Source organism: Lentinula edodes (assembly GCF_021015755.1).
Source record: "Lentinula edodes strain Le(Bin) 0899 ss11 chromosome Unknown C8R40scaffold_66, whole genome shotgun sequence".
Classification (NCBI taxonomy): domain Eukaryota; kingdom Fungi; phylum Basidiomycota; class Agaricomycetes; order Agaricales; family Omphalotaceae; genus Lentinula; species Lentinula edodes.
Genome location: NW_025764372.1, coordinates 179,361 through 206,332, shown reverse-complemented (window position 1 = coordinate 206,332; position 26,972 = coordinate 179,361). Strand labels below are relative to the sequence as shown.

General features: G+C 45.9%; 3 protein-coding genes and 3 non-coding genes across 6 annotated transcripts; 2 read left to right on the top strand and 4 right to left on the bottom strand.

Moving 5' to 3' along the window:
- Positions 1-7,107: 7,107 nt before the first annotated feature.
- On the top strand, positions 7,108-8,142 carry C8R40DRAFT_1074701 (uncharacterized protein; the record flags this gene model as incomplete). Its single annotated transcript, XM_046226751.1, has 6 exons — positions 7,108-7,342; positions 7,390-7,455; positions 7,665-7,694; positions 7,751-7,771; positions 7,907-7,954; positions 8,063-8,142. 6 exons carry the CDS (start codon positions 7,108-7,110, stop codon positions 8,140-8,142), a joined length of 480 nt encoding a protein of 159 aa, XP_046079750.1.
- Positions 8,143-8,927: 785 nt separating this feature from the next.
- C8R40DRAFT_t295 lies at positions 8,928-9,025 on the bottom strand. The gene has a single exon. It is a non-coding gene; the product is annotated as a tRNA-Leu (tRNA).
- A 201-nt stretch (positions 9,026-9,226) lies between these two features.
- Positions 9,227-9,320, bottom strand: C8R40DRAFT_t294. The gene has a single exon. It is a non-coding gene; the product is annotated as a tRNA-Ile (tRNA).
- A 3,116-nt stretch (positions 9,321-12,436) lies between these two features.
- On the bottom strand, positions 12,437-12,538 carry C8R40DRAFT_t293. Its single transcript has one exon. It is a non-coding gene; the product is annotated as a tRNA-Ile (tRNA).
- Positions 12,539-16,276: 3,738 nt separating this feature from the next.
- C8R40DRAFT_1134279 (uncharacterized protein) lies at positions 16,277-16,868 on the bottom strand (the record flags this gene model as incomplete). The annotated part of the gene is made up of 1 exon (XM_046229298.1): positions 16,277-16,868. The coding sequence occupies exon 1, from the start codon at positions 16,703-16,705 to the stop codon at positions 16,277-16,279; it is 429 nt and encodes a 142-aa protein (XP_046079749.1). The 5' UTR covers positions 16,706-16,868.
- A 5,664-nt stretch (positions 16,869-22,532) lies between these two features.
- Positions 22,533-25,495, top strand: C8R40DRAFT_1061460 (uncharacterized protein; the record flags this gene model as incomplete). The annotated part of the gene is made up of 7 exons (XM_046225422.1): positions 22,533-23,831; positions 23,886-24,164; positions 24,215-24,800; positions 24,856-24,929; positions 24,990-25,084; positions 25,138-25,207; positions 25,259-25,495. The coding sequence occupies 7 exons, from the start codon at positions 22,533-22,535 to the stop codon at positions 25,493-25,495; spliced, it is 2,640 nt and encodes an 879-aa protein (XP_046079748.1).
- Between the last annotated feature and the right edge of the window lie 1,477 nt (positions 25,496-26,972).

Genomic DNA, 26,972 nt, shown 5'->3' with positions numbered 1-26,972 from the left:
CCTAACCCCTACCCCTAACCCCTAACCCCTAACCCCTAACCCCTAACCCCTAACCCCTAACCCCTAACCCTAACCCCTAACCCCTAACCCCTAACCCCTAACCCCTAACCCCTAACCCCTAACCCCTAACCCCTAACCCCTAACCCCTAACCCTAACCTAACCCTCCGACGTCACCCAACCCACTTTTATTACAACTCAAACTAAATTTCAACCCCTTTCCTATCTTATCCTTTCTTCATCCACTTTCTCTCTTCTTGTTCTTCAACAAACAATTTCATTATTCTTTCACCTTCCATTGCATTCACTACTTGACTTCTTCTGCCACATCAACTTCATTGCACCCCCCCATGCGGTTCATACTCCCCGGGGTTCACCAACACTCTGTCACCCCTTTCATCAAACTCACTTGTCTTACACCTCTTCTCTTCACACCTGTCATCTGACTTCCATGTCAATGTACTTGCTCCAACTGTTGCAATCATTACCAAAACTACCAATCAATCCTCAATACTGATGCTTCATTCCCATGTCCCATTCCAAATAATTGCTCTGTATGTAAACTTGAGCACTGTTCACTTGTTATCAAATCTCTACCCAATCATATCCTTGCCATTGTTACTCAAATCACACGCTGTCATTGATCTTTATCACCCCTCAAACATATATAACAGCTCTCTATCCCCCTCAATTTACCCCCACCCCTCACCTTCAAAAGCATCTAACCATTACTCAACATGCTCTTCGTCTTTACACACCAAGTTGTTTCACAATTCCCTCCAGTTATCCAAGCCTTCTTCGCACAGCGTCGTATTGACCGTCGTCATGTTGTCCTTTATGATCTACGTTGGGGCCCAAGACCATTCATCCTCCAATTCCATTGGAGTGGTAATCATGCTCATTCAATCATGGAGATTACCCAGCAATGGGTCCGTAGCACGTGAGCTACAACATCCTTCTTTAGAACTCACACACTAATGTTCCATAACAGTGAACATACTGTATTGGAACCCCGCCCTGTTCGAGTTGTTGAGGAAGAGATTGTGGTCTGGTTCATGACTGTTCTGGCAGACTGGAAAACTCTGGCTATTGAAGCTGGGCTGGGAGATGAATTGGAAGAGTGGGAGGTTGCTCAGATGTTACTTGGTGATATGTAATACCTATCTGTTTCACAAGTCAAAACACTTGTAAATGCCACAACATGCTTAGTCAGCGTGGTCATCTCGGGCACCTTCACTAACTGGTTCATGGCTGGAGAAATATTGGAAAAAAAAGAATCCACCTCTAAAACTTTACGTATAGAATTGAACCAAAACCTATACGTAAAAAGTTTGTGTATAGAAAGTACGTCCAGTCGTCGACACACAAGTTGTATCTGTTGCAGCACTAATACACTCCACTACTTCAAACACCTGTATTCCACTCTTATAAGAAGCTATTTTGGAGCCCCAGTCTAAGCCATTACCAATACCTTTCCATCAGGTATGCAGTAGTTACAAGTGCATCAGTACCTTCAACAGCATGTCCAAGTTCTCATTGTGCAGGAGGGGGCTCCTCAGAACTTATCCAAGTGTGCACTCCGAGTTTTGGCTCCACCGAGGTGTGGCTGTGCCTAAGTTCCCACGCTACCCGCCAATGAAGAAAAAAATGAAAATGAAGAGGCGGGTCCCAGGATCATAAATCTTCAAGAATTTCCTTATAAGGTCAAAAAATGCGCCCTCTATGAGTCTTTCAAGGCAGAATGTCCATACATGGCAGAAACTGCAGGAATTACTTGAAATAGCAATAAAGCGCTGGGCCACCCTAATAAGGCATAAAAACAAGCGCCCTACCATAATGAGCAATAAGCGTCTGACTGCCTAAAAGGGCAATAAATGACTCTGAAAAGCGCCCCAGAGGAAAACTCGGAGCGGCGCACTAAAAACGGAAATTAGTTCCCACGCTTCACGGAAAATATCGAAAATTGAAAATGAAGAGCGGAGAGAGGCGAGGTGAAGCACGTGACTGCGACGTTGTGCGCCGAAGTATTCACGCTGCTATAAGCAAAACAAAATAACAAGTAACAAACTAGTATTGCAACTTGCGGGTCAACCAGTGCTCCAATTTCAATGATACTGGTGGGTGACCCTAGGTTTTTTTGTACTGCGAGTCTAATGGTGACAAGTGCGTGACCAGAATCGGAGTATATTCTCCACTAATGTAAAGATGTCTCTCAATGTACATAGTGTTGAGCTTGCTATACACAGTGATGTATAGCACAGCAATGGGAAAGGAGCTTTCCATGGCCCACTGTGTAGAGCAGCGTGTTGAGCTCCCTGTGTACAGTGTTCAGCTATCTGTATACAGTGTTGAGCTCCCTGTGTACAGTGCTGAGCACTTGAGTTGATGTGCAAAGCTATGTCAGAAGGCTATAAAAGTGCGCTTTTTTGGACCCCCGTGGGAAAAACTTGGTCAAGAATCGAACAAGCCAAAAATTTTACGTATGGAATTTTCAAAATTCTGTACGTAAAATCTCAGAGACGTTTACGTATAGAATCACTTTCAATTCTATACGTAAAATGGACATCTGGGCTGACAGTGGACAGTATTGAGCTCACTGTCTATGACGACGTCGAGCTCACTGTCTACGACGATGACGACGAGCTCACTGTCTATGACGACGTCAAGCTCACTGTCTATGACGACGTCAAGCTCACTGTGTACAACAGCAATGACAAGCTCACTGTCTATGACGACGTCGAGCTCACTGTCTACGACGATGACGACGAGCTCACTGTCTATGACGATGTCGAGCTCACTGTCTATGATGATGACGATGAGCTCACTGTCTATGACGATGACAATGAGCTCACTGTCTACGACGACGTCAAGCTCACTGTGTACAACAGCAATGACAAGCTCACTGTCTATGACGACGTCGAGCTCACTGTCTACAACAGCGATGACAAGCTCACTGTGTCTGACAACGTTGAGCTCACAGTCTACGACGATGACAACAAGCTCACTGTCTATGACAATATCGAGCTCACTGTTTACAATGATGACAATGAGCTCACTGTCTATGATGACGTCGAGCTCACTGTCTACAACAGCGATGACAAGCTCACTGTGTCTGACAACGTCGAGCTCACTGTCTACAACGATGACAACAAACTCACTGTCTATGACAACATCGAGCTCACTGTCTACAACAGCAACAACAAGCTCACTGTGTCTGACAATGTTGAGTTCACTGTGGGAGATGATGACCAGCTCATTGCATACAGTGTTGAGCTCACTGTGGAGGACAATGACTAGCTCACTGTCCAAGACAATGACCAGCTCATTGTATACAGTGCTGAGCTCACTGTGTAGGACAGCATAGAGCTTGTTGTGGACAGCATTGAGGTCACTGTCTGAGACAACATTGAGGACACTGTATACAGTGTTGAGCTCACTGTGTATGGCAATGAGCAGCAGCATTGAGCACAGTGTGGAGGTCACTGTGGGCAACAGTAGTGGTGAGCTCACTGTGTAGAGTGATGAGAGGGTGTTGTGCTCACTGTGTAGAGTATCCTACTCACTGTGTAGAGTGTTCTACTCACTACCTAGGCCAGTATAGGTGCAAAGGAACTAGACCGGTAATAGAGGTGTAATATAGATAGGAAAGAAACAACAGAAGGAGGGATACGAACGCGGGAAGCGGAAAGCTCATCAATTTAAAGTTGGAGACCTAGTCTGGCTCAGTGCAGAGGACATTAACCTTCAGCTTTCCAGTGAAAAGTTAGGAGATCGACAGCTTGGCCCTTATCGCATTCTGGAGAAAATTGGCCCTTTAGACTACCGCCTTGACCTTCCCCTATCCCTAGATCGCCTCCATCCCGTCTTCCATGTTGATAAACTATACCCCTGGAAAGGCAACTCCATTAATGGCGAAATACCAACACCACCAGAGCCGGTATACTTAGAGGATGAAGACGAACCGGAATACGAAGTAGAGGAGATCTTAGACAGCCGGGTTCGATGGAAGAAGTTGGAATATTTGGTTAAGTGGAAAGGTTACGACGCAGGGCACAACTCTTGGGAACCCGCAGCCAACCTCAGTCGAGCACCAAAAATTGTTCGGGCCTTTCATAAAAAACACCCAACAGCGGCAAAGCCTTGACCATCGAGGGCAATGGTCATAAGGAGGGGGGTAATGTCATAAAGTACACAGCCCCTATCATTTTCCTTTTCTCACCGTCTCGACGCCTTTACTTGTACGATACATCATCCCATCACTGTCAAACCCCCATCGATTACTGATCCATCGATTACTGATCCACCTGACCCATCTTCTCCTTCTACTGGCTTCCGCCACCTTCCTTGTTCCTAAACTGTACAGTATTACATCGTTGTTTCTCGCAGACCGGATTATGTATATATAGCCAACCCTCCACAGCCTGGTCCCTTATCTTGACCTCTCTGTCATTATCTGGGACCAGGTATGTGCTTACTTATTATTACCTATGACTACGATACTCAATATATCTCTGTCATTATCTGGGACCAGCTCGCCGCCGTTCTGCTTAGTCGCTCCGCCTTGTTGCCTTGTCCAGTTGCTCCGCCTCACCGTTCTGCTTAGTCGCTCCGCTTTCTCGCTCCGTTAGTCACTCCGCCTCTGCCGCTTCGTGACAGTTCTGTTTTTCAACTTGTCTGATGATAATTACAGCTCGTGCATTGATGAGAAACTGTCCTCGTTGTGATAAAGGTGGGGAGAGTTCCTCTTCTGTAGACTGCGATTGAGCTTATGACGCCCGACTTTTGATAGCTTTCGTTAAGGACGAGGGGGTGAGAACTCGGGATGACAATGTTGTTATGATAAACATTGATTGTTTTTCCCCAGTGTAATAAGATGACCTGTCCTTTTTGCCGCACAATGTCATGTTATGTTTGCCGAAAGGAGGTAACCAGTTATGAGCACTTCAACGTCTGTCTCCTCGTTTCTTTAATTCCGGATTGTATATTCACTCTTTGACAGACTACTGTTCCTGGAGGTCCCGAGTCCAGCGCCGCCACTCAAAAGTGTCCCCTGTGGGAACCTCTTGAACACCGCCACACTCAGGAGGTAAGTCCTTGAATGCAACAACCACGGGTTATATTGAACAGGACTTCTTAGGTAAATGCTGCAGCTGAAAAGGCGATGAATGATTACCGGAGGGTGAATCCAGGAATTCAGATCAAATTGCAACTTGCGAAAAAGCCTAGGATTCCCGTTGGGAGTGCTGATCCACTGGGATATGGTCTGCCTGGAATGCCCAGAAACAACCCGTATGTGTGAATGGCGAGACAACCACAACTTGTGCAAGTCTCGCCAAGAGGGAAATAATTTGTATTGTTACTGCACTCGTCCTGTATTGCCTAGTGATGATGAACTCCTCAATGGAAATTTTGATGGTTTGGTATATTGAGTGACAACGTTCGGGTCAGTTGTTATGCAAACCTACCTGTGTTGTACCTTCATGATGAACAACTTGAGACACGAGAATTGACTGATGGGTACATGTCATGTTGGTACCATTACTGGATTGAACTAAATAGAAATTGGGATTTATTGAAAAATATTCACTGTTTTTTTCTTTGTTTCCAGTTTTTGGTGGTTAGGTCAATTGGAAAACTATTTCCCAGTAAAATTCATAGGGGTTATCTGGAATATTCTTGGGTGAGATATTAAGATATGCGCCTGGGAGGGTGTGCAACAAGCTAATGTTGATATTCAATGATATGGGCTTAAGTGAGGCATGGGAAGGGTTTTATGCACTTCATGCCACATTAATGAAGACTCGCCACTCTGAGAATGCGAACTGTTGCTTGTCTATCCTGAGGAAAACCGTGTTTGGTTTCTAAACAATGTTCCCCCTCACTGGGGCTTGTTGTGAAGGTGTTCACGGTGCTGGTTTACTGTAGGCACAGCTGGTTATATGTCTCACTGGGGACCCATTCACAGTCACGACAATCTGGTCACACAGAATCTTGTTGTGCTACAAATCTGCTATGGAATGCTTATGGTGTAGCCGTTCATATTGAATCCATGACCAGCAATGGCTTTTAGGGAATGCTAGGAACCTGAGACTTAAGTTGTTTCACTACAGCCAACGTTGTATAGCTGTGGGATATGATTATTGCTAAAATGAGTACACAATCTCTCAGGTGGACTGCGAGCCTCCAAGACCCATAACAGAGCTGAGAAGTATGCAGGGACTACGTCATAGAAGTTATGTGAAAAGGTATGACATCATACCTCTGGCCTCAGAGGTTTAACGCCCGTAAATAATGACATCATCCCTCTGGCCTCAGCGTTTTAACGCCCGTGCACTGCCACACTGTGAGTTCACAGTGTGGCGGTGCTCTAGTTGACATTGTGGGAGTGGAATGAGCGCTTAACTTAAAACTTTCTTTGCTTCTCTCTTCCATGTCAATATATCAAATTTTATTACACTAATGGGGGATATCTCAACACTTGGCTTCAATCTCATGCAGAATCTCCTCAAGATGGATGTTTAAGATTCCAAGGGCTTGGACACGACAACAACAAATGGTATTCTAACTGTGCGGCCCAAGGACGACATTCTCGTGGAATACCCTTCAAGTTAATGGTCAACTTTGGGCATCCCAGCCTGTCCGATTCCCCGGTACCATGCTCAGCAATCTCAAACCTGAAGATTGGGAGGTGAATGTGGAGAGGACTGTCTGGAAAGAGGACGGATGGGATAGATTTGGCTTAAAAAGGTATTGCTTGAGTCGTCTGTGCTTGGGTATTGCATTATTTTGGGGTAAATGAGGGCCTGCAAAGCTACTAACCGTTCGTACTCAGCTAGAGGAGTGTGTCGACATCAAACGAGGGGCTGGCTGTTTTGAGAGCCGCGTCAACGTCCGTTTCATCCCGACCGTCCGAACTGAGTACGTCACTTTAGCGCCGGCAGACCTTCTTGCAACGTCCGGCCCGTTTCCATCCTTCCATTCGACGCTGTAGGTTCCTTCAGCCTTCTTGACACCAAGTCCAAGACCCCCCAGCCTTTCTGACCACTAATCTCGTCTTCACACCCAACTCGCGACCTTCTCCCCCATCCACCTTTACCAACAATAATTCCATGGCCCGACGTGCTTTTCACCGCCTACTGCGCCTCCTCTTATCGCGCCTGGCTCGAGTAATCTCGCCTGCCGATGGTCCAGGCTTTCTCTACGCGTTCGTGGACGGGGGTGTGTTGTGGAAAATCGGTATGACGAAGGATTTCCATCGTAGGAGGGCAGAATGGGACAACCAATGTCCGTTTCCGGGGAGGATCTGGATGGCGCCAGTCCCGACGATGACGAGGAGGAGGGCCGGTAAGTCTGAGGTTCTGGGTTTCGACGCAAACCCATCGGTATTGTAGAATCGATCGCGCATCTAGCATTGGAGGACAGCTGCCTGGATCGACCGCGACTCTGGTGCAATAATTGTGAGTGTTTCGCCTGTTCCAATAATTTTGCTAACGTTCCACCTTCGTAAGGTGGACGGCAACACATCGAATTCTTCGTTTTCACTGGGAACGCAGGACAGGTCTGGACGACCATAATCTCCCCAGTCCTCGCGACTGCTGCTGTAGCTTAGATGGTATGTGCGTCTTTTTTCGATAGCCTGTGTCCGCTGAACTAATGATTGTCATAGGTTTTAATCGCACCGTTTCTTGGTTTCTGGGTCTGTTGTTTGTAGTACTATATATTATATGTAGTTTAGTTATGCTTTGTGCACAGACCTCGACCTGCATCTTCCGGGTAGGTGTCCTTTCTATTAATCGTATAGTTTTTGCTGATGATTGCGACAGGCTCTAATTGTATTGTTTTTTTGGTTTCTTTGTATATACTTTGATACTCTTTATAGTCTAGTTGTACTACGTGTTGCTTTATTAGTGTATGCTTTCTGTAGTTTAGTTGTGCTGGCTGTCTGTGGCTTCTGGGGTGGGTTGGTCTGTTGCCAGGGTTGGTCAGGAGGAGTATTGGTTTGGAATTTGGGTTCACCAGCTGAGTTTCTGTTAACTATCAATGCCTGCTATTGATCTGTTACAGGTGGCATTTGCAGATACAACCTCTCAAGTTTCAATGTGGGCAAGTTCAAATGGAAACAAGATGATACTGGGTGGTGGTAATGTTTCCAGGTTTACATTATTGATATGTACCTGTAGATCATGTCACATTTTCCTGTATCTATGTAGGCTGAATTCCATAATGAGACAAACAACGACAAAAAACTAATATGAGTATCCTTGGAATGACAGTTGGTTGTTCACTTCCTCCTAGCTGTGGTTCATTACCAGCTAAGAAGTGAGCAACCAACTCCTTCCATGTTCTTTCCCATGAAACGCACATCACCAAAGGTTGCTTTCCCATGAACCTCAATTCGCCTGAAACCTGCGTCATCCAAGTTCCACTATACTAGTGCAGGTCTATTTAACTGGCCTGCACACCAGCAATACATTGCTTCCATCACATCATTGATGGTCACAACGTGGATGCAAGTCTAAGTTAAATTATGGGAAGGATGTTTCTGAAGCAGGCACATTGTAATGACTACTTGACTACCATGAATCCAAAAATTGGGTCCCTGAGTCAACTTAGATATTTGGAAAAACAGAGTCAACTGCTGCTGCAATCCAGGTTCAACCCTGGCCTGTTAGTCACATTGCCCTGCGCAAAGTTGACGGAAGGCTCTTATCTACCACTGAACAAATGTGACAGTGCCAACTATCAAACGAATTTCCTAATTAGACGTCAAGAATTTGAGCCTCACTCTATACAAGGTGTGTGCAGTCAGGATTTGAACAGGTCATAATGTTGACTACAAGAAACAGTGATGACCACTAGAATAAGTCTTGAATGGTCCTATTAGTGGCGAAAACAAAATAGTAAATGAAAAATGCTTACATGGACCTAATGCCTCAATAGGGATTCGAACCCTAGCCTTCTGTCAACTTGGGCAATACTCAAGGGAAGCAATACCTATCAGACGCTCTACCACTAAGCCATTGAGGGCTGTCAGGAAATCCACTTACCTGTGCCCAATTTGGCTCCATTAAATAAGACTTTCGCGTGTATTACCACCATTTCCAGGAGCACCATGGAAGATTGTACTGAACCTACTTGACTACATACTACAAAGTGAAAGTTGAGTGCCAATATTGCAGGGGTAGGCGCCTAGGATAATAAAAGTGCTCAAAGTACAGCATTAGCTACCACCTCAGTGGGGATTCGAACCCTAACCTCTTGATTACTTTGACATTGCCCTTCCGGGCATTAACCAAACGCTCTACCGCTGAGCTACTGAGGCAATGCAAAAATGCCCAGGTAAAGGTTAAAGATTTGGTCCTCACTCTATGTAATGTGCTTGCAGGAACATGTCATTGTAGTGACTATGGAAGGGCACTAGAGAAAGTGTGGGAATAGTCCCATTGATAGCAAATGGAAAAAAATCCATTAGAATATATGGACTTCTGTGAATATGTATGACATGCTCCGAGTCGGCAATACCACACTATATTTGACAGATGCTCTACCTCTGAGCTATTACAGCTTTGCACTGATGCTGTTTGACTACTTCAACATCAAGGCCGAGTGTCAAAAATGGGACAGCAGGTACGTCAACGACAAAAAATATCTGGAGGACGACAAACCTATGTACGTAAAATACTCTACCATTAAGCCATTAAACCTACTTGACTAGGGTCAAACATTGTGGTCGCATTACTTGCTACGGCTCAATATTAACAGCACCTGGTTTAGTCTATAGCAACATTATAACATGTTTGATTCCTACTAGTTGTAACAAGGCTGACCTGGATACCGGTGAGCACGATTTTTTCAAAAACAGAAGGAAAAAGTTGAGAGTCCAAGTGAGAACCAGAATGAAAATGGAAGTGACGTGTGGTAATTAATTGGAAGACCACTCCTCTCGTACCGTTTTGCCTCTGGAGAGTGCGAGTTGTAATTAGCTGCTGGTAAAGTGAAATTCCTCCTATTAGGTAGTGTGATTTCTGTGGCAGGTGATTTTGCCTGATGTGTGTGAAACGAGTGGTCCTTGCAGACTAAGTGTGGGAGGTGCTCAGATAATCAGCACTAACCCCTAAGTGGAACCTGGGACACTTACAGTACATGCCTGATTGAGGAGCTTGAGCGCTTACACGCCCAATTGGGAACCTGGAATGCCTAATTGGAAAGCTTGGGCGCTTATGTACCTAATGGAGAAGCTGGGCGCCCATATGCCTAATTGAGAACTTATAATGCCTAATTTAGAAAATTGGGCGCTTACGGACCTAAATTGAGAAACTTAAGCGCTGTTGAGGAAGTACGGTTTCAAGGCTCTGCTTGTGGCAGTGTTTACCCCACTAAATGCAAGTCTGGAGTGTCCATGGGATGTGGGCCTTTCTCATCGCAAGAATAAAGTAAGAGGTACATCAGGAGACAATGTATGTCAAACACTCTACCACTGAGTTATTGAGGTATGCGACTGAATGTACTTGACTACATTGAGTGTCAGAGTGCAAAAATATTCCACCAACAATAAACTGACCTAAAGTCTCAACAGGGATTTCAACCCTAGCCTGTTAGTGACGATGAATGTGCGCTACGCTGCTCAGAAGAGAGTTCTATTCTCACATTTGGTCATGGGAATTGCCACGAATAAGCACCACGTTGAGTATGAGAAATAATTATGAGGACTACAGGTGGTTTTGCCATAGTCTTATTGATGGCAACAAAGGAAGTAAGTCTGAAAAAGAAAGTCCCAGCAGGAATGCTACTGGGACTTGACTAGCTCAAAGTTCATTCAAGGAAGGTATTGATAATCACCTTCATAGACATCCTTGTTTGCTCATGGGAATTGCCACCAATGAGCACCTTCGTGGACAGCATGATTCTCATGTTGTTTGCTGATGGAATTACTTTATCTTAGCTCCAACAAGTGCCTGATTTTCCAGAAGAAGTGAATAGGCGCTCAATTCAGGCAACAAGTATCTGCCGGAATTTGTGTGACAGCTGCCCTCTAGTTCTCTCTAGCTGTACCCTAGCTGTCCCCCAGCTGTCCTCTAGCTGTACCCTATAATTTGTCCCCTAGTCTGTCCCCTAGGAGTCTCTGATACCCCTAATGGCGGGTAAACACTAAATGCAGCTTGATTTCTGGAGTCTCCACAGAATGTGGGCCTTTCTCATTGCAATGCATACTAATGGGCTAGCTATACTCCAATGAGTTAAGTCTATCTAGTTGTGTGAGCTGCATATCAGGTATTTTGTACCCCTCTGGTATCAAAACTACTTGAAAAAGGTGGGGGTCTTAGTTGTAGAGGGTACGAGGGGGCCTTTGTCACCTAAGGCACAAATCATAGCAGTGGGAACTTTCCACACCATATTATGTGTTACAAGCTGGGGATTGGTTTTGGTTGCTTTCACTGAGCAATTGGTATATAACCCCTAGAATTGGGGCGACCGAGGGAAGTATAGAATACCCAAATTTTGGGACAGTTTGCTGGCAAGGTGGGAATGGGTGCATCAGATTTAATGTTTAGCTTCATCAGTGGAAGGTGGAGTCACATTTACTGGTCAAAATTTAATGCTTCAGACAGTCAGAAGGTTCAAAGAATTCACCAAGATTCAAGGAGCAAAACCTGGACCAGTTAACTATTGGAGGTCAGGCAACTTCTGGTGCCAGACAACACAGCCACTGGTACTGTGTGATAGTGTTAGGTGGGCCACAAGATCTTGGCATGCAGGGCTTCACAGAATTGCAGGAGTGGAGAGGTGGGGTGGAGTATTGACCTACACTGCTGCACAATGAAAACACCCAGATTAGGATCAGTTTACTATTTGGAGGTCAAGCAACCTCAGAAGTGCCAGAAAGCACAGCCACATGCTACTGGTACTGTGGGGTAGCGTTAGCCACAAGATGTTGGCATGCAGGGATTCAGAAAATTGGTGGAGTATTGACCAGCACTGTTACATAGTACCAACACCCAAATCTGGACCAGTTTACTAGTTGGAGCAAAATCTGGTCCAGTAGGGACCAGTTAACTATTGGAGGTCAGGCAAGTTCTGGTGCCAGACAACACAGAGGAAGACAATGGGATTCAGAATATTGCACTGAAGAAAAAGGTGTTCTATGGACCAGCCCTGCTACACAATACAGACCCAAACCTGGACCAATCAATTGTTGGAGGTCAGGCAACTTCTGGTAGACAACACAGCCACATGCCACTGGTACTGTCTTAGGTGGGCCACAACATCTTGGCATGCAGGGCTTCACAGAATTGCAGTGGAGAGGTGGGGTGGGGTGTTAATCTCGTCCGTCATCGACGGTATGATACTCATGTTTGGTCATGGGAATTACCACCTTTGTCGATGGTAGAATACTCCTATTCGGTCATGGGAATAAAAAAAAGCAATCAGAGACGAAATAGTCCCAGCAGGGATTCGAACCCTGACCTTTTGACAAGATTTACATTCTGTACGGAATCCAATTCACATTTATCAAATGCTCTACCACTGAACCACTGGGACATAACTAAGTCAAAGTTCACTCAAGCAACAAACCTGGACCAATCAATTGTTGGAGGTCAGGCAACTTCTGGTGCCAGGAACACAGCCACACGCTACTGGTAGCGTGTGGCAGTGCCAAGAGCACAGCCACATGCCACTGGTACTGTCTTAGGTGGGCCACAACATCTTGGCATGCAGGGCTTCACAGAATTGCAGTGGTGGAGAGGTGGGGTGGAGTATTGACCAACACTGATGCACAATGAAACCACCCAGATTTGGACCAGTTTATTATTTGGAGGTCAAGCAACCTCAGAAGTGCCAAACAACACAGCCACACGCTACTGGTAGCGTGTGGCAGTGCCAAGAGCACAGCCACATGCCACTGGTACTGCGTGGCAGTGCCAGGAACACAGCCACACGCTACTGGTAGCGTGTGGCAGTGCCAAAAGCACAGCCACATGCCACTGGTACTATCTTGGCATGCAGGGCTTCACAGAATTGCAGTAGTGGAGAGGTGGGGTGGAGTATTGACCAACACTGATGCACAATGAAACCACCCAGATTTGGACCAGTTTATTATTTGGAGGTCAAGCAACCTCAGAAGTGCCAAACAACACAGCCACACGCTACTGGTACTGTGTGGCAGTGCCAGGAACACAGCCACACGCTACTGGTAGCGTGTGGCAGTGCCAAAAGCACAGCCACATGCCACTGGTACTATCTTGGCATGCAGGGCTTCACAGAATTGCAGTAGTGGAGAGGTGAGGTGGAGTATTGACCAACACTACTGCACAATGAAACCACCCAGATTTGGACCAGTTTATTATTTGGAGGTCAAGCAACCTCAGAAGGGCCAGACAACACAGGTAGCGTGTGGCAGTGCCAAGAACACAGCCACAGAAGGCCGTCAGTGGGTGACAGAACAGTGCAGTGAAGGAGGGGTGGAGCAGAGCTCCACCCCCCCTTCATGTCATGCCAATTGCAGTCATGTGGTACCAAGTTGGTTGGAATGTCCCAGGGTATGGATCTTTGAAAGAAAAATAACAAAACACTGCCTAACCCCGAAATCAGATCATGGCTATTTTAAGTTGCTGGGGTGGAAAAAGATGCTTGCAGTAACTGCCAGAGTCACAAAAACAGTCCCAATTGAGGTGTAGAAAGGCTGTTGCAATTATTGAGTGGTATGAGTGACCCCCCCTAACATAGGCTGAGGGTGACCCCCCTAAAAAAAAAAAGTCGTTGAATCCTCTCGGCCAAATACAAAAAAAGTAAGGTATTTGGAGTGGAAATATGTATACAAAAGGGTTTTGGAATGTGATGAAAATTCATGGTTATAAACGACATATAAGTTTCGGGAAGATAACACTAATATTTTTGTTGGAATAGTAGTAGGGCTTTCAAGGCAATATACAGTCGGAAAGGGAGGTCATTGAGAATTTAGAATAGACTGGACCACCGGAAAGGGAGGTAAATGGGAATTTTGAACATGACCTGCCTTTCCAGTGATATTGTGGTTCAAATCCTCAAAAGCTTGCCAAAATTGAGTTGAATTAACAAAATAAGGAGGATTGGATATGAAATTGAGTTACAATGCATATCAAAATGGAGAATGAGGGCTTTCAAGGCAATATACAGTCGGAAAGGGAGGTCAATGAGAATTTAGAACAGAGGATACAGCCGGAAAGGGAGGTAAAAGGGAATTTTGAACATGACCTGCCTTTCCAGTGATATTGTGGTTCAAATCCTCAAAAGCCTGCCAAAATTGACATAAATGAACAAAATAAGGAGGATTGGATATGAAATTGAGTTACAATGCATATCAAAATGGAGAATGAGGGCTTTCAAGGCAATATACAGCCGGAAAGGGAGGTAAATGAGAATTTAGAACATGACCTGCCTTTCCACCAGGACTGCCTTTCCATAGATCCAAAGGTGTGAAAAGAGGTTTTTGCTATGGATGGGAGCTCAAAATGATATCAATATTGACCAAACCAGTGAAAACGAGACATAAACAGAGGTTTTGGAGTGATTTAGGAAGACTGGGTTTCCGGCTGGTTTGCCTTTCCATGAGAAAAAGGGCATGAAAGGCCCAAAACGCTAAGGGAAAGGGCATGCCCTTTCCGAGTGTAATATAGTTAGGACTATTTACGAGTATTTTGGCTGACTCAGATAGTTGATACAATATCTGGATCCTGTTATTCTAGCTGATTTGTGCTGGACCAACCAACTGAAAGCGGGTGATTTCCAATGTCCTTTCCCGCATGATTTGGATGACTAATGGTTCATCGGAGGTTGGTTATGGTATATTTGGAAGTATATCTAGATGGTCCAGCAAAAATTTCATGAATCGCTGCAGTGGTTCCTGTTATCTTTGACCAACAAAATTTCCCAGATTTCCCACGACAATACCCCATTGTCATGTGGCTATTCTATAAGAAACTCTACTTGAGAATGAATGGTGTCAGGTGGGTGTAAAAGGACTATTTACGAGTATTTTGGCTGACTCAGATAGTTGATACAATATCTGGATCCTGTTATTCTAGCTGATTTGTGCTGGACCAACCAACTGAAAGCGGGTGATTTCCAATGTCCTTTCCCGCATGATTTGGATGACTAATGGTTCATCGGAGGTTGGTTATGGTATATTTGGAAGTATATCTAGATGGTCCAGCAAAAATTTCATGAATCGCTGCAGTGGTTCCTGTTATCTTTGACCAACAAAATTTCCCAGATTTCCCACGACAATACCCCATTGTCGTGTGGCTATTCTATAAGCGAACAGCCTGCCAAAATTGACATAAATTAACAAAATAAGGAGGATTGGATATGAAATTGAGTTACAATGCATATCAAAATGGAGAATGAGGGCTTTCAAGGCAATATACAGCCGGAAAGGGAGGTAAATGAGAATTTAGAACATGACCTGCCTTTCCACCAGGACTGCCTTTCCATAGATCCAAAGGTGTGAAAAGAGGTTTTTGCTATGGATGGGAGCTCAAAATGATATCAATATTGACCAAACCAGTGAAAACGAGACATAAACAGAGGTTTTGGAGTGATTTAGGAAGACTGGGTTTCCGGCTGGTTTGCCTTTCCATGAGAAAAAGGGCATGAAAGGCCCAAAACGCTAAGGGAAAGGGCATGCCCTTTCCGGGTGTAATATAGTTAGGTAGTGCGAGAAGATGCGGATTCTCGCGATGTGACAGACCCAGCGATATCATTGCGGAGCTCTTCGAGCAGGTTCGATTGATGGCTTGGGTTGAAAACTGCCGCCCATTGACCAACATAGTAAAAGGAGGCAAGATCATCCACCGTGGATTGAACGTATGCCCTAGGTAAACGAAGGCTTCTTCGTAGTCTGTCTGACATAAACTCAGGCGTTCCCTGCGAAAGGGTCAGACTGTAGGCCATAGTAATCAATTAAATATACTAACGGAACGAGTGCCATCGTGGTTTACATCAAAATACGTCTTCCAGTCGATAGCCATGTCCCCATCAATGATAAAACCCGAGCACCTGGTGTTTACCTTCAGCTCAGCAAGTGAACTTTTAAGACGTGTAATTTGGTCGGTAACAGTAAACGGCAAGGTTTCCGATAGGGATAGTGTGCCCATAAGATCCGCAATATCTGATTTGAATTTGAACGAGGGCATTTCGACCGGGTTTTCCAATCTAAGAACATTCCCAACACTGACATCCCGATGTTGAAGCGCCTCCTGGCATATCGCGAGCCATCCTGTAATGGTAATCAGTGGTACCCTACTTCAGAGCAAACGGCCACAGACCTAGCATTGCATGGAGGATGGCTATAAATAACACGAGCGGGGTGGGAGAGGAAACCAGGGAGGTTCCAATCAGTTTCCCAACGTGAATCCGAAGGCTTCGATATTCAAGCAAGGGTGAACTATGCTTTTGGTGCGGAGAAAAAAGGTTCCAATGAAATTCTGCTACTCCTTTCTTTAATTCCATCTCGGTCGGAAGAAAAATGTCGTTGGAGATAGGGATTCCATGTGAGTGACTTGCTGGAAAAGAATAATGATGTCGCAAAGTTCCGAACTTGTCATTGAGCATCCGCGCTTCCGGCACTGAGGAACGACCTGAACCAAGATCGCGTTTTGGCCATGCAGCTTTCATCAATCCATGGAAAGTTTCGCCTCGACACGGATTCAAGGGTTTCACCAAGATCATTAGCTCCTGCTTCACATCTTCAAGATCTCGAGTTGGCCCATGTACACCAATCGGCGTGATAGCGAGAGTTGATGGGTCTGGGATATTTGATACCTTTGTCTCTGATCGAGTACGGGAATCAACCTGAATTCTGGAACTCTTTTTAGAGTTCACAGGCGCTTCTACTCCCTTCTTAGCCTCAGCATTAAGCGACGCATGCTGAACATCTCGGCAGGGCAACTGGAGATAGAGGAGTTGTCGTCAGAAAGGGGTGAGGTGAGGGAGAGACATTCTCTGGAACGCTATATGATATCTGTGTAACCTGACTTGCTCTACCTCTACAGCAGTTACCACCATGAAGAATCTCCTCGACGTTGGCAACGCGGTCAAAAGGGAACTGCCATGTCTGGTCTCCGAGCTCTGCACGCATAACCTTTTTGAGATCGGCCTGATGAATGGTGGGGGACGTATGTCCCTCATGCATGAAAGAGCTTCTGTGGGTCCGGAGAGGAGTCCCCGATACTGTAGACGGGACGCTTGATTGAGCAGGAGTTGCGGGAGGAGGAGATGATGTCGAGAACTTCTGTTTCCTTTCTTCAGGTCCCTCCTTGGAAATGGTCTTTCTTCTTGTCATGAGTGGCGGGTGGAAAAGAATCTAACAAGCGCCCGAGTCCAGCACATACATGTGACCGTTAACTCTCCTTCTTCTCCCTCTTCTACCTTGGTTCTCTTCAACTTAGATGAATGAAAGGGATTATTCAGGTTTGTCTATTATTATGTTCTCTCAAGTATTCCCTAATTGGATTTTCCTTCGCGTTCGTTTTAGTTTGAATTTATGTTTTTTATTTCTTCGCGGACGAATCCATTCTTGAAAGGAACGTTCGCGTTGTCAAGCCCCTCCACAGGCCAGATGCGCGAACTGACCTTACTTGACTCGTTAAACATGTCCGATATTGGCTTACCATTAGTTGAATCCACTTGAGCGCTTATTACTCATTTCCCTTCGAAGACGCGGTACGTCAAATTCAACCATTTCGGTCTCGAATACGCGCTGGAGGAGGCCAATAACTGTACGATTGAGGTGGAGGATATGGGATATTTATTGGGGATGAGGGAATCGAGTACAAGGAGAAAGAATCTTCCAGGGAGAACATTCCAGGTTATCCTCTGCTCCTTTCCATATCCGCCGTCTCGCTTCACTTGATTTCCCTTCCTTCCAACTACCCTCCACACGAGTTTCCCCTTTTCCCTCTGACTTCACAACCTAGGTCATCCAAGAGGTCTAAGAAGACCGCTTCTGCTAGCAGGAAATGGGCGACTGCTGCAGAAGCTAGAGGAACTAAAGAATAACCCCGCATCTCCCAGGTATTCCGTAAGCTACATTTGGCCCTTCATCGGTTTCAAAGTTTCACAAGTTTTGGTATTCCCATCCGCGTAACATCACTTGTAACTGCGAACTAGTACTCACCTCCTCATTCGACCCTGAGCCTCGACATCCGCAAATGACATGCCAATACCAAGTTTAACCCGCTCATCCACAGTTCAGCCTCGCTCCCCATCGACCCCACCTACAATCTTCTTCCCCAAATAACCAACGCCGTCTGTCCGTGGATTATCAAAATAGTGCAGCCTGACAGAAATATAATGATTCCCGTTACTGTCCGTAGGCGTAATCCGGCGTAACCACATCAACCGCATGATTAACTTTGCCCAAATGCCAATTAGGGAACCGTCGTGTGGAAGTCGAATCGCCGCAAATTTGGGCATGTAGGTGCTAGTTCGGCGGGAGTGAGGCAAGAGGGACCAGGGGGGTGGACACCTGTAAAGCTTCCTGTTAGTTGGGCTCGTTCGTATGTTCCTTCGACGGTGTCCCATGATAGTAAAGTGTTCTGAGGAGCTGATAAGGTGACGTGACCCGGGTTTGAGAGCGTCGTTTGGAGTCGTCGTGCATGGCTACAAACACGTATTTGCGGGGAATATTTTCAAGGGAGAGTTTCGTCTCGAGGTAGGGCTGGAGTCTGGAGATGATTCGTAAGCCGTGAATGAATTATATACTGTACATGTTCCTCAGCTAGTAAATGAGTTTTGAAGACGTACCTGGAAAGCCAAACTTTTTCATTTGGGAACCTTGGGCTGAGTATTTTCTATCCAGATGTTTGCTATTGATTCTTAGACAGGAAGTTCTCTCTAGTCGTCGTCAGGTCGTCGTGGTCAATGGTCATCGTGTTCGGGATTCCGGTCCGATTCATTTAGCTTACCGCGGCTTTCCTTTTTACTCCACCGGGTGCCGAGTTTTGTCCGCTCTCCGCAAGATGCGCAACAAACGACGTCAAAAGGCTGCGATGAGTCGATGACCAGCGAGAACTGCGAGGAACCGTAGACGATGTTAAGGGTTTGGAGCCATACGCAACGATCTGGGATGCAAAGAAAGTCATTGTTTGCATCTTTGAGCCTTTGAAGTCATCTTATTGATGGCCACGCTGAACCAACTCCACAATGTTTCTCTGCATATAGAACGACATACGCGGCCTGTGATCCCTCTTCCCTACCACCATCACCGTCACCGCTATCTAGCACCACATAACATATTCTGCTCTATCGACATAATCATCGACGTGCACATTGGATTGTTGAAGCATTGAGGCAGTTTTCGGCTCGTCAGTAAAAATTCATTCACTTGAAGTCCCAGGAAACTCGCAAAGCCGAACGTGTAACTCACTGGAGAAGCCGTTATTTTTGGCATCTTCCATTAGTCAGTCATGGAGCTCGTCATCTTCTCAAAATCTGTGCTAACAACCCCACAGACACGCTGCGACCAGCTCAATTCCATTTCGCCCTTATCGTATCGTACATCGAGGACAGGAATCGCCACTAACACGCGTGCGCGTTACTTACTTTCATCTACAGTGAGTAAAAATGCTTCATCGTTCATCCAGTAAGCATCACGCTGAAGGTCTCTAAGAGGACTTCGTTTCCGGACTGAGACAAGAACGTTCGAGATCCCCGTGCTCGGTAGTCGCATAACGTTCGCATAAGCTCGGATAAAATACTTCTCGTGCGTTGATTCTATTTCGCTTATTATTTTATACGTTTTACTGACCTGGTCAATGATCTTACCTCCTGGGACCTTCTTCGTCTTATCTTTACCTCTACACAAACCTGCTTATACGTCCGCTCATTCCACGCGTTTCCATTTGTTAAATCAATGAACATGTTTCGCCCTGTTGCACTGTTACGGTTCTCAACGCTGCGGTACCTATATACCTTCAATTGACTTCAACCCTTCAACCTTATCGGACCTTATCTAACCGAACCCATTATTGCAACGACACGAAAAAATTTCCTTGCATTCAATTTTCGGACTTTCTTTCGTCATTCATCTCCCCTCTTTCCCTTTCTTCCTCCATCCCTTTGAATCTACGGTTTTTCTGTTTTCGTACGACTACTCTACACCCAACTTGTCCATACAAAATTTGGACTACCAATCTCCGAACTTCCATTTTCCGTCGCTTCTATCGTTATCTGTCTACGTCTCATTTTCCACTTATCTACTTTATACGATCATTTAACATTTTTATAATTGCTCTCTCGCGTCTCGCCGACTTTTCGTGATCGACGGACGCTCTTTGTTCCTCGGGCTGTTTTATCATCCGGCCTCCTTGTAACTTTATACCCCTTTTTCTTTCTCTTCTGTCGACTGCCACTACTCTGTTCACTCTTCTCTGAATGTCACATAATGACGATGCGACTACAAAACCGACTCCTCCATCCTCATCCTCCACTTTATTTCAACCACAACCTATTCGTTCTCCTACCTATCCACTCGCGACTTACGGACCGTACCCCAATGTTTATTCACCTTTCTCCACGCGCTCTGGTCCGCCATCCCCTTCGCCGTACGGCTATTCTTCTCATCGCTCTCCACAATACTCTCCCGACGGCTCGCGTACTCTATCGCGCTCTGTCTCACGCAAATCGTCCCGGTCACCGATTTCTCGCTCCCCTTCGCATTCAGAACTCTCCCGCAATTCGTCTTACCGGTCGAATTTGAACAACTCTGCATTTCGGCCGGTTAGTATTATGTCGAAGAAGAATAACAGCAACGGAAATGGATCTGGATCTGGAAGTCTGAATGGGAATTTGAACGAGGGATTGAAATCGCGGAAGGCAGGCCTCGAGGTCGACGGTGTAGAAGAACAACAAAGAGTTACCGCTGGAGATTCTGGGAGCTCTGGGAGCTCAGGAGGTCCCAGTTCCTCCATGAACCCATCTCCCATATCACCATCGGCCGCCGATACGACAGCTGCGGGCCAAGGCGCAGTCTCCATCTCCGCTTCGACGTCCACAAATGGAGCAAAACCAGCTCGGAAGGGCAAGGCCGTTCAGTGGCTGGATCACCATCTGAACTCTCAAGCTGCGCAAGCTCAGGCCCAGGCGCATGCTCAACACCACGATATTGATTTAAACGATCCTCCTGCTTCGGTTACTATTGGTCTCGGTCTTATCGTGGATGGATCGCTTATAGATAATCAAACATCTGCTCAAGCATCAGACCAGTTGAAACAGTTGAAGGATCAGGAGCAAAGAAGATTGAAGGAACAACAATCCGAATTGGAGGGTTTGAAGACCAGGGAAACGCAGTTGGAGAAAATCCTTGAGGACAACGGTCACAGGTCTTGGTCGCCGCATGCGTTAGATGAGAAGGGTATCGATGTCAGTTTTTTTTCCTGTATATTGTTTATATCCGATGATAACAATCTAATTGTCGTGTTTTCCTCTTCTTCAGCCTAATCCTTTCATCGAGCTCACCACAGCACTGGAACGACATCAATCGCAGAGTTTACCAAGAGCTGGAGACAGTAATTTCTCATTAACTCTTCCCCAAATGCCGCCATCTGCTTACCCACAGTCGGACTCGGCTACGACGGAGAAAAGTAAAGCCACTGCTCCTGCACCCTCTGTTCCAAACCCACCACCTCTGCCCGTACCGCGGGTACACTACTTTCCGCCCCCACGCCCTCGAGCAGGCATGACTCCGGTCCATCTTCCACCCATCGAAACCCATGCCTTGAAAGACTTTTCTCAATCAACACGAGGAGTCGATTCATCTCCCACGGACACCTCCTTTCCTACGCCAAATCGACCTGTTTCCGGTATTTCCGGCTCACAGACTCCAGCTACAGCTAGCACCACTGCCGAATCATCTCCTGATACCGCCATGCGCCACGCTATGCTTCCTATCGTTCCTGGAGAAGATCTTCATCCGTCCATGACTGGGCCTGGTAGTAATACTGGCATCAAAGGATTTTGGGCGAATATTCGACAGAGGACCTCAATGCGACGCACAAACAACGTACCGGGTGCGTTCATATATACGGGAGAAAATGCCGGATTACCCTCTCGAGGCAGACCAATCGAGGGAAATGGTGGAGACGATGCTGAGGGAGAAGATGCTGTTAGGAAGGGGGAAGTAGAGGTTCACCCTGAGGATGTTGAAGCATATGCGAAGAGTCGGGCAAAACAAATTGTGCGAGCACATACCAGGTCGAGTAAAAAGAAGAAATTTCCGAGAGTGCGGCGCACTAGGGATCTTACCGATACAGATAGTGATTTTACAGATGAGGATGGAGAGCAAAAAAAGAGAAGGGGACCTTCGTTCCCGTCGTGGGGTTATAAGGGTACCAAGTCGAAGGACTATGGTAACGCGGATATTGACAAGCTGGGATGGGTAACTGCTGAATCAGACGTGGAAAAGGATGCAGATAACTCGAGCTTAAATTCCTCGTACGTTTTTCCCTCTCACCCCGATATTTTGTTCTGACACGTAAGTTTGTCGATTCATAGGTTTATGGCACCACCTTCAGGCGGCGTCCTTGGTGCTCTGCTGACTTTGTACAACGCTCAAAACGATACAGCATCAGATTCGATTCCGCCGTCTGGTGCCTCTAGTCCGACAATCCAAGACGAACCTACCTCGAATGGTAGAGAACGCAAAGAGCCTCGTCGCGCAAGGCCGAATAGAGCTGTCTTTGACGAGACATCCAAAATAGAATTGGAACCTCCACTGCTCCATTTAAAATATTCCCCTTCTCGACTGGAGGTTATTGATACTGATGAGGCTCGATCAATACCTCAAACGCAACGACTCGACGACAACAATGATCTCGACCAGACCATATCCTCTCCCACATTTCCTTCATTATCTAGTTCGCCCACTGATGAATTTCGAGCAAACGCCATGTCCAAACGAGGCGTTACGTCGACTGCTCGTAAACTTCTTCGAATGCACACTCAACGCCCCCCACAGGCTAGAAATGCTGGTGGTGTATTTGGTTCGCTGATTGCCAGTACTGGAAACATCACTGGAGCAGCTGCCCCGACGCCGAGTACTCTTGCTCCCAACGTTGACCGTCCTGGGTTCAATCTTACCAGGTATGGGTACAAAGACGACCATCTGGAAAATAAAGCCGCTGTGAATCCTTCGCCTTCAATCCGAGGACATCATCCTGGAGCCAAGTCACTCGGCCATGTCGAGCTAGATAACGGTCCCTCGTTTGACGGATCTACACTGGCGAGAATTTCAACTGCTCCTGCAGAGTCGGGTCCTGGCCTGGCCGTCAGCGATTCTTTCTTTACTTCAAGTTCAAATGCACACTCTGAATCTGCGTCTCCCAGTACTGCATCTGCCAATGCTTTTGCTGATCAATATCCCCACCTCATGGCCCGCACACCTGTATCGGCTTATATTCCTGCTCCAACCGATTATTTCAGTCCTCAACACGGATCATCAGAGCTTACTCCTGGTCCGTTGCCTCTCTTCCAAGGCGAGAGAGATATGCATCCGAAACCTTTGCTCTCAACTAGGCTGGAGCCAACTACACCTGGAGGCACGCCGATCTCATCCATCGCCAAACGAGCGAAGTGGACAGGTGTATTGAAAGACTTTCCTGGGACGACTGGAATACACCTGCCGTACACCAGATCAGGTAAAAGCACACCCGCCACACCAGGGAGTATAACCACAAGCGAGAGAGATTGGTATGATAGTGTTTATTCGGAGAAGGAGAATCGAGAGGAACGGGAGAAGAGAGAAAAAAGGGAACGAGACAAGAAAGAGAGGAAAAAGAGGAAAAAGGCGGAGTTGTTCGTGAGTCTAGTTATCTAACGCTGATATTGACAAACTTTCTAAATCCTTCACTAGATCACTCGTCATGTTGCACAGATTATACAACGACAAGAATTCATTTGCAAGCTCGCACGGTCGATGATGATGTTTGGCGGACCGGCTCATCGCTTGACATCTCAGATTCAGGCTACTGCTCGAGTCCTAGATATCGAACTTTCATGCATGTATCTTCCCGACGTTATGCTCATCTCCTTCGAAGATTCGAGCACGGGGACCAGTTTAATCAAGTTCATCAAGCAAGGTAGCGTCTTGAACATAGGCAAGCTTGGCGAAGGGTATATGATCTATTGGAAGGTAAACCATCCCTAATTTCCCCGACATTGTCTTTAATTTCTACTACGTAGGTCATACATGACGATCTTTCTGTCTCCGACGCCTCCGCCGCCCTTGACAAACTTATGCGTCGACCTCCTCAATACAAGTGGTGGCATCTTATGCTTACGGGTGGTTTCTGCTCCGCAGCAATCTGTACAGTCTCCTTCGCCGGCTCCTTCATTGATTCTGTTGCAGTCTTTCCGCTTGGAGCTATCCTTGTCGGCATCCAACTACTCAGCGTGCGTAACGAGCTTTACAGCAACGTGTTCGAGATTACCATCGCGACTGTGTTCTCGTTCATCTGCGGTGGTCTTGCCGCAACAAAGAGGATTTGCTACAGTGCGACTGCGTCCTCTTCAATCGTCCTTATCTTGCCTGGATTCATAGTTCTGTGTGGTGGATTAGAGATCTTATCACGGAACATTATAGCCGGGAGCGTGCGGTTATGTTATGCGGTCGTTTATTGTCTCTTTCTAGGTTTCGGGCTTGCCATCGGAGCGGAGGCATACCAAACGATTGTTCAAACACCAATCGCGAATTTGAGTGATACAACGTGTGCCCTTACGCATAATGCGGAAGGACCGTGGTGGCAGCGAACGCCTTCTAAATTCTGGGGTCAGTATAGCATCCGCATATTGATTCTCTTTATACTGACACAATTTCCATGCAGCTTTTTTAACAGTCCCCCTGTACTCGTTAGTCCTGAGCATGAGAAATCATCAGCCGCTGCTTTGCAAAGAGATGGTAGATGTCATGTTTGCAATATTACTTATCCAACCAATTGACTCTTGTGCTGGTTTATAGCTCATTTGTGTGATAATATCATGCATAGGATGGGTTGTCACCTTCTTTGTTGGTCAGCACTTCCAAAATCAGGCCGATTTTGCCTCTGCTGTAGGGTATGTACTGGGAGCCTATGTCGTAACTGAGTCTTCTGATTTAAACCGCCTAGTGCCTTCGCAATCGGAATGATATCCAATCTGGCAGGGAGATTCCTAAATGGTAACGCATTCACTATTATGGTATGTTATTCTATGTTCACTCGTTATCAATATCTAATTTCTTCATCAAAGCTCACCGGTATTCTGTTTCAAGTACCTTCCGGTCTCGGAAATAATGGCCTGCTTGTCTTCGTTTCGCAGCAAACGGACGACTCAGGAACCGATTCCGAGGCGTATCTATCTGGCTTCCAAACATCATTACAGCTGATATCAGTCGCAATCGGACTCACTATCGGTTTGGGTATTGCCTTGTTCCTATCGCATCCTATTCCCAGTCGCAGAAGGGCTGGAGGCGTTTTCAGTCTTTGATTTTTTCATCGTTCATAGGTGTATTTTACTCAGTTTTTGGTTCTCTTGTGCTTTCGTTTTCTTATCCTTGGCTATACATTTTTTGACATATTCCATAGACTATAGATTTATCTTTTCCCAATCATACACTACTGTATTCATATCTCTTGCATCCTAATCCTTCGTCGTTCATGAATGGACAAATCTTGACATTGGCATATTCCTCAATCCTTCATATCGTATAAACCAACATAGACTCACATTTCCTTAGATTCCTGATATACATATGCATAACATGTTCGAGCAGCTCTTATACCACCGAGCAGTCAATGTAAGCAGTTTGTTTAGTGTTAAGGTTTTTATCCGATGGATACATCTACACGATCGATTTGATAACTATAGTTGTAGGCCAGTTTCAGAAGGCTCTCGGCACACCGCGGAAACTGGCATTTACTACTATATGCTGCACACTCAGTAGAAAAGCCAGACCCAAAACAGACAGAGTGGCTTCCAGGACTTGCTGGACCGCAAGGTGATGCGAATCTGATCCGTCTGTGAACCTTGAATGGAACATAGTATTCCATGCGCGTGCTATTAGATTTGGACAAAACTTGTGAAGCTGCCCGTTCGGTAGGTACTAGTAGACTATATGTTCCCTTGTATCTTCTCGCCGTTTGTGACTCTCGTTTCGTAGATCATTTCTTGTCACAATCCTTTCTTCTGCTTCCAGTCGTCTTATTTGAGGCCGCCCTTCTCGGTGTGTCTGTTGTTACTGTAATTGACCGCCCGCTCTCCCGAGCTGTTACTTTATTACCTCTAATTTACGCGACCACCCGCTTGCATTCCTTCCACAGGAAATTAAATCGAAGTTGAGGTTATTGAAATTATCCAGTCTGGCCACAAACATTCAAAAAAGGATGAATATCATGGCGGAGAAAGTCGAAGTGTCAGCCTTTTAGAAAGTTACGACTTGACTGTAGTGATCTGACAGCTCGGTTTTTTGCGTTCGATCAACTCCATACCTCTTCCAGTGAGTTCCAGGGAGCCTAATTGTATACTACCAGATGCAGTAACAATTTTAGCACGAAGAACACTGGCACCTTTAGTATTTATCAAAGGACAAACCATGCAGGAAGGACTAAGATCGAACCCACCGAATCAAAATCGTCCCAAGGGACACATTGTTTCCTCATGAGCATAGACGTCACAACGCTATACATATAATTGGCCTTCAAGCGAGCCATTATTCGACAAGGTTAAATTTGGGGCTCTTCTCAATTACGATGTGTAAGTGGTAAATGAGCAAAACTATGGCCTATAGTTGGCGTACAAGCGAGCCATTGGTTGACCAAGGAGATTTCGGGGGCTTCTCTAGGCTGCTTTGTTGTTATCCGTCATTACGACGTATAGTTGGTGAATGACTGGTGTTCTCGTTGATTTTGGAACGTAGATAGTCTATACTCAGATCGTACTCGAGTTCGACATTGACATTCGCACT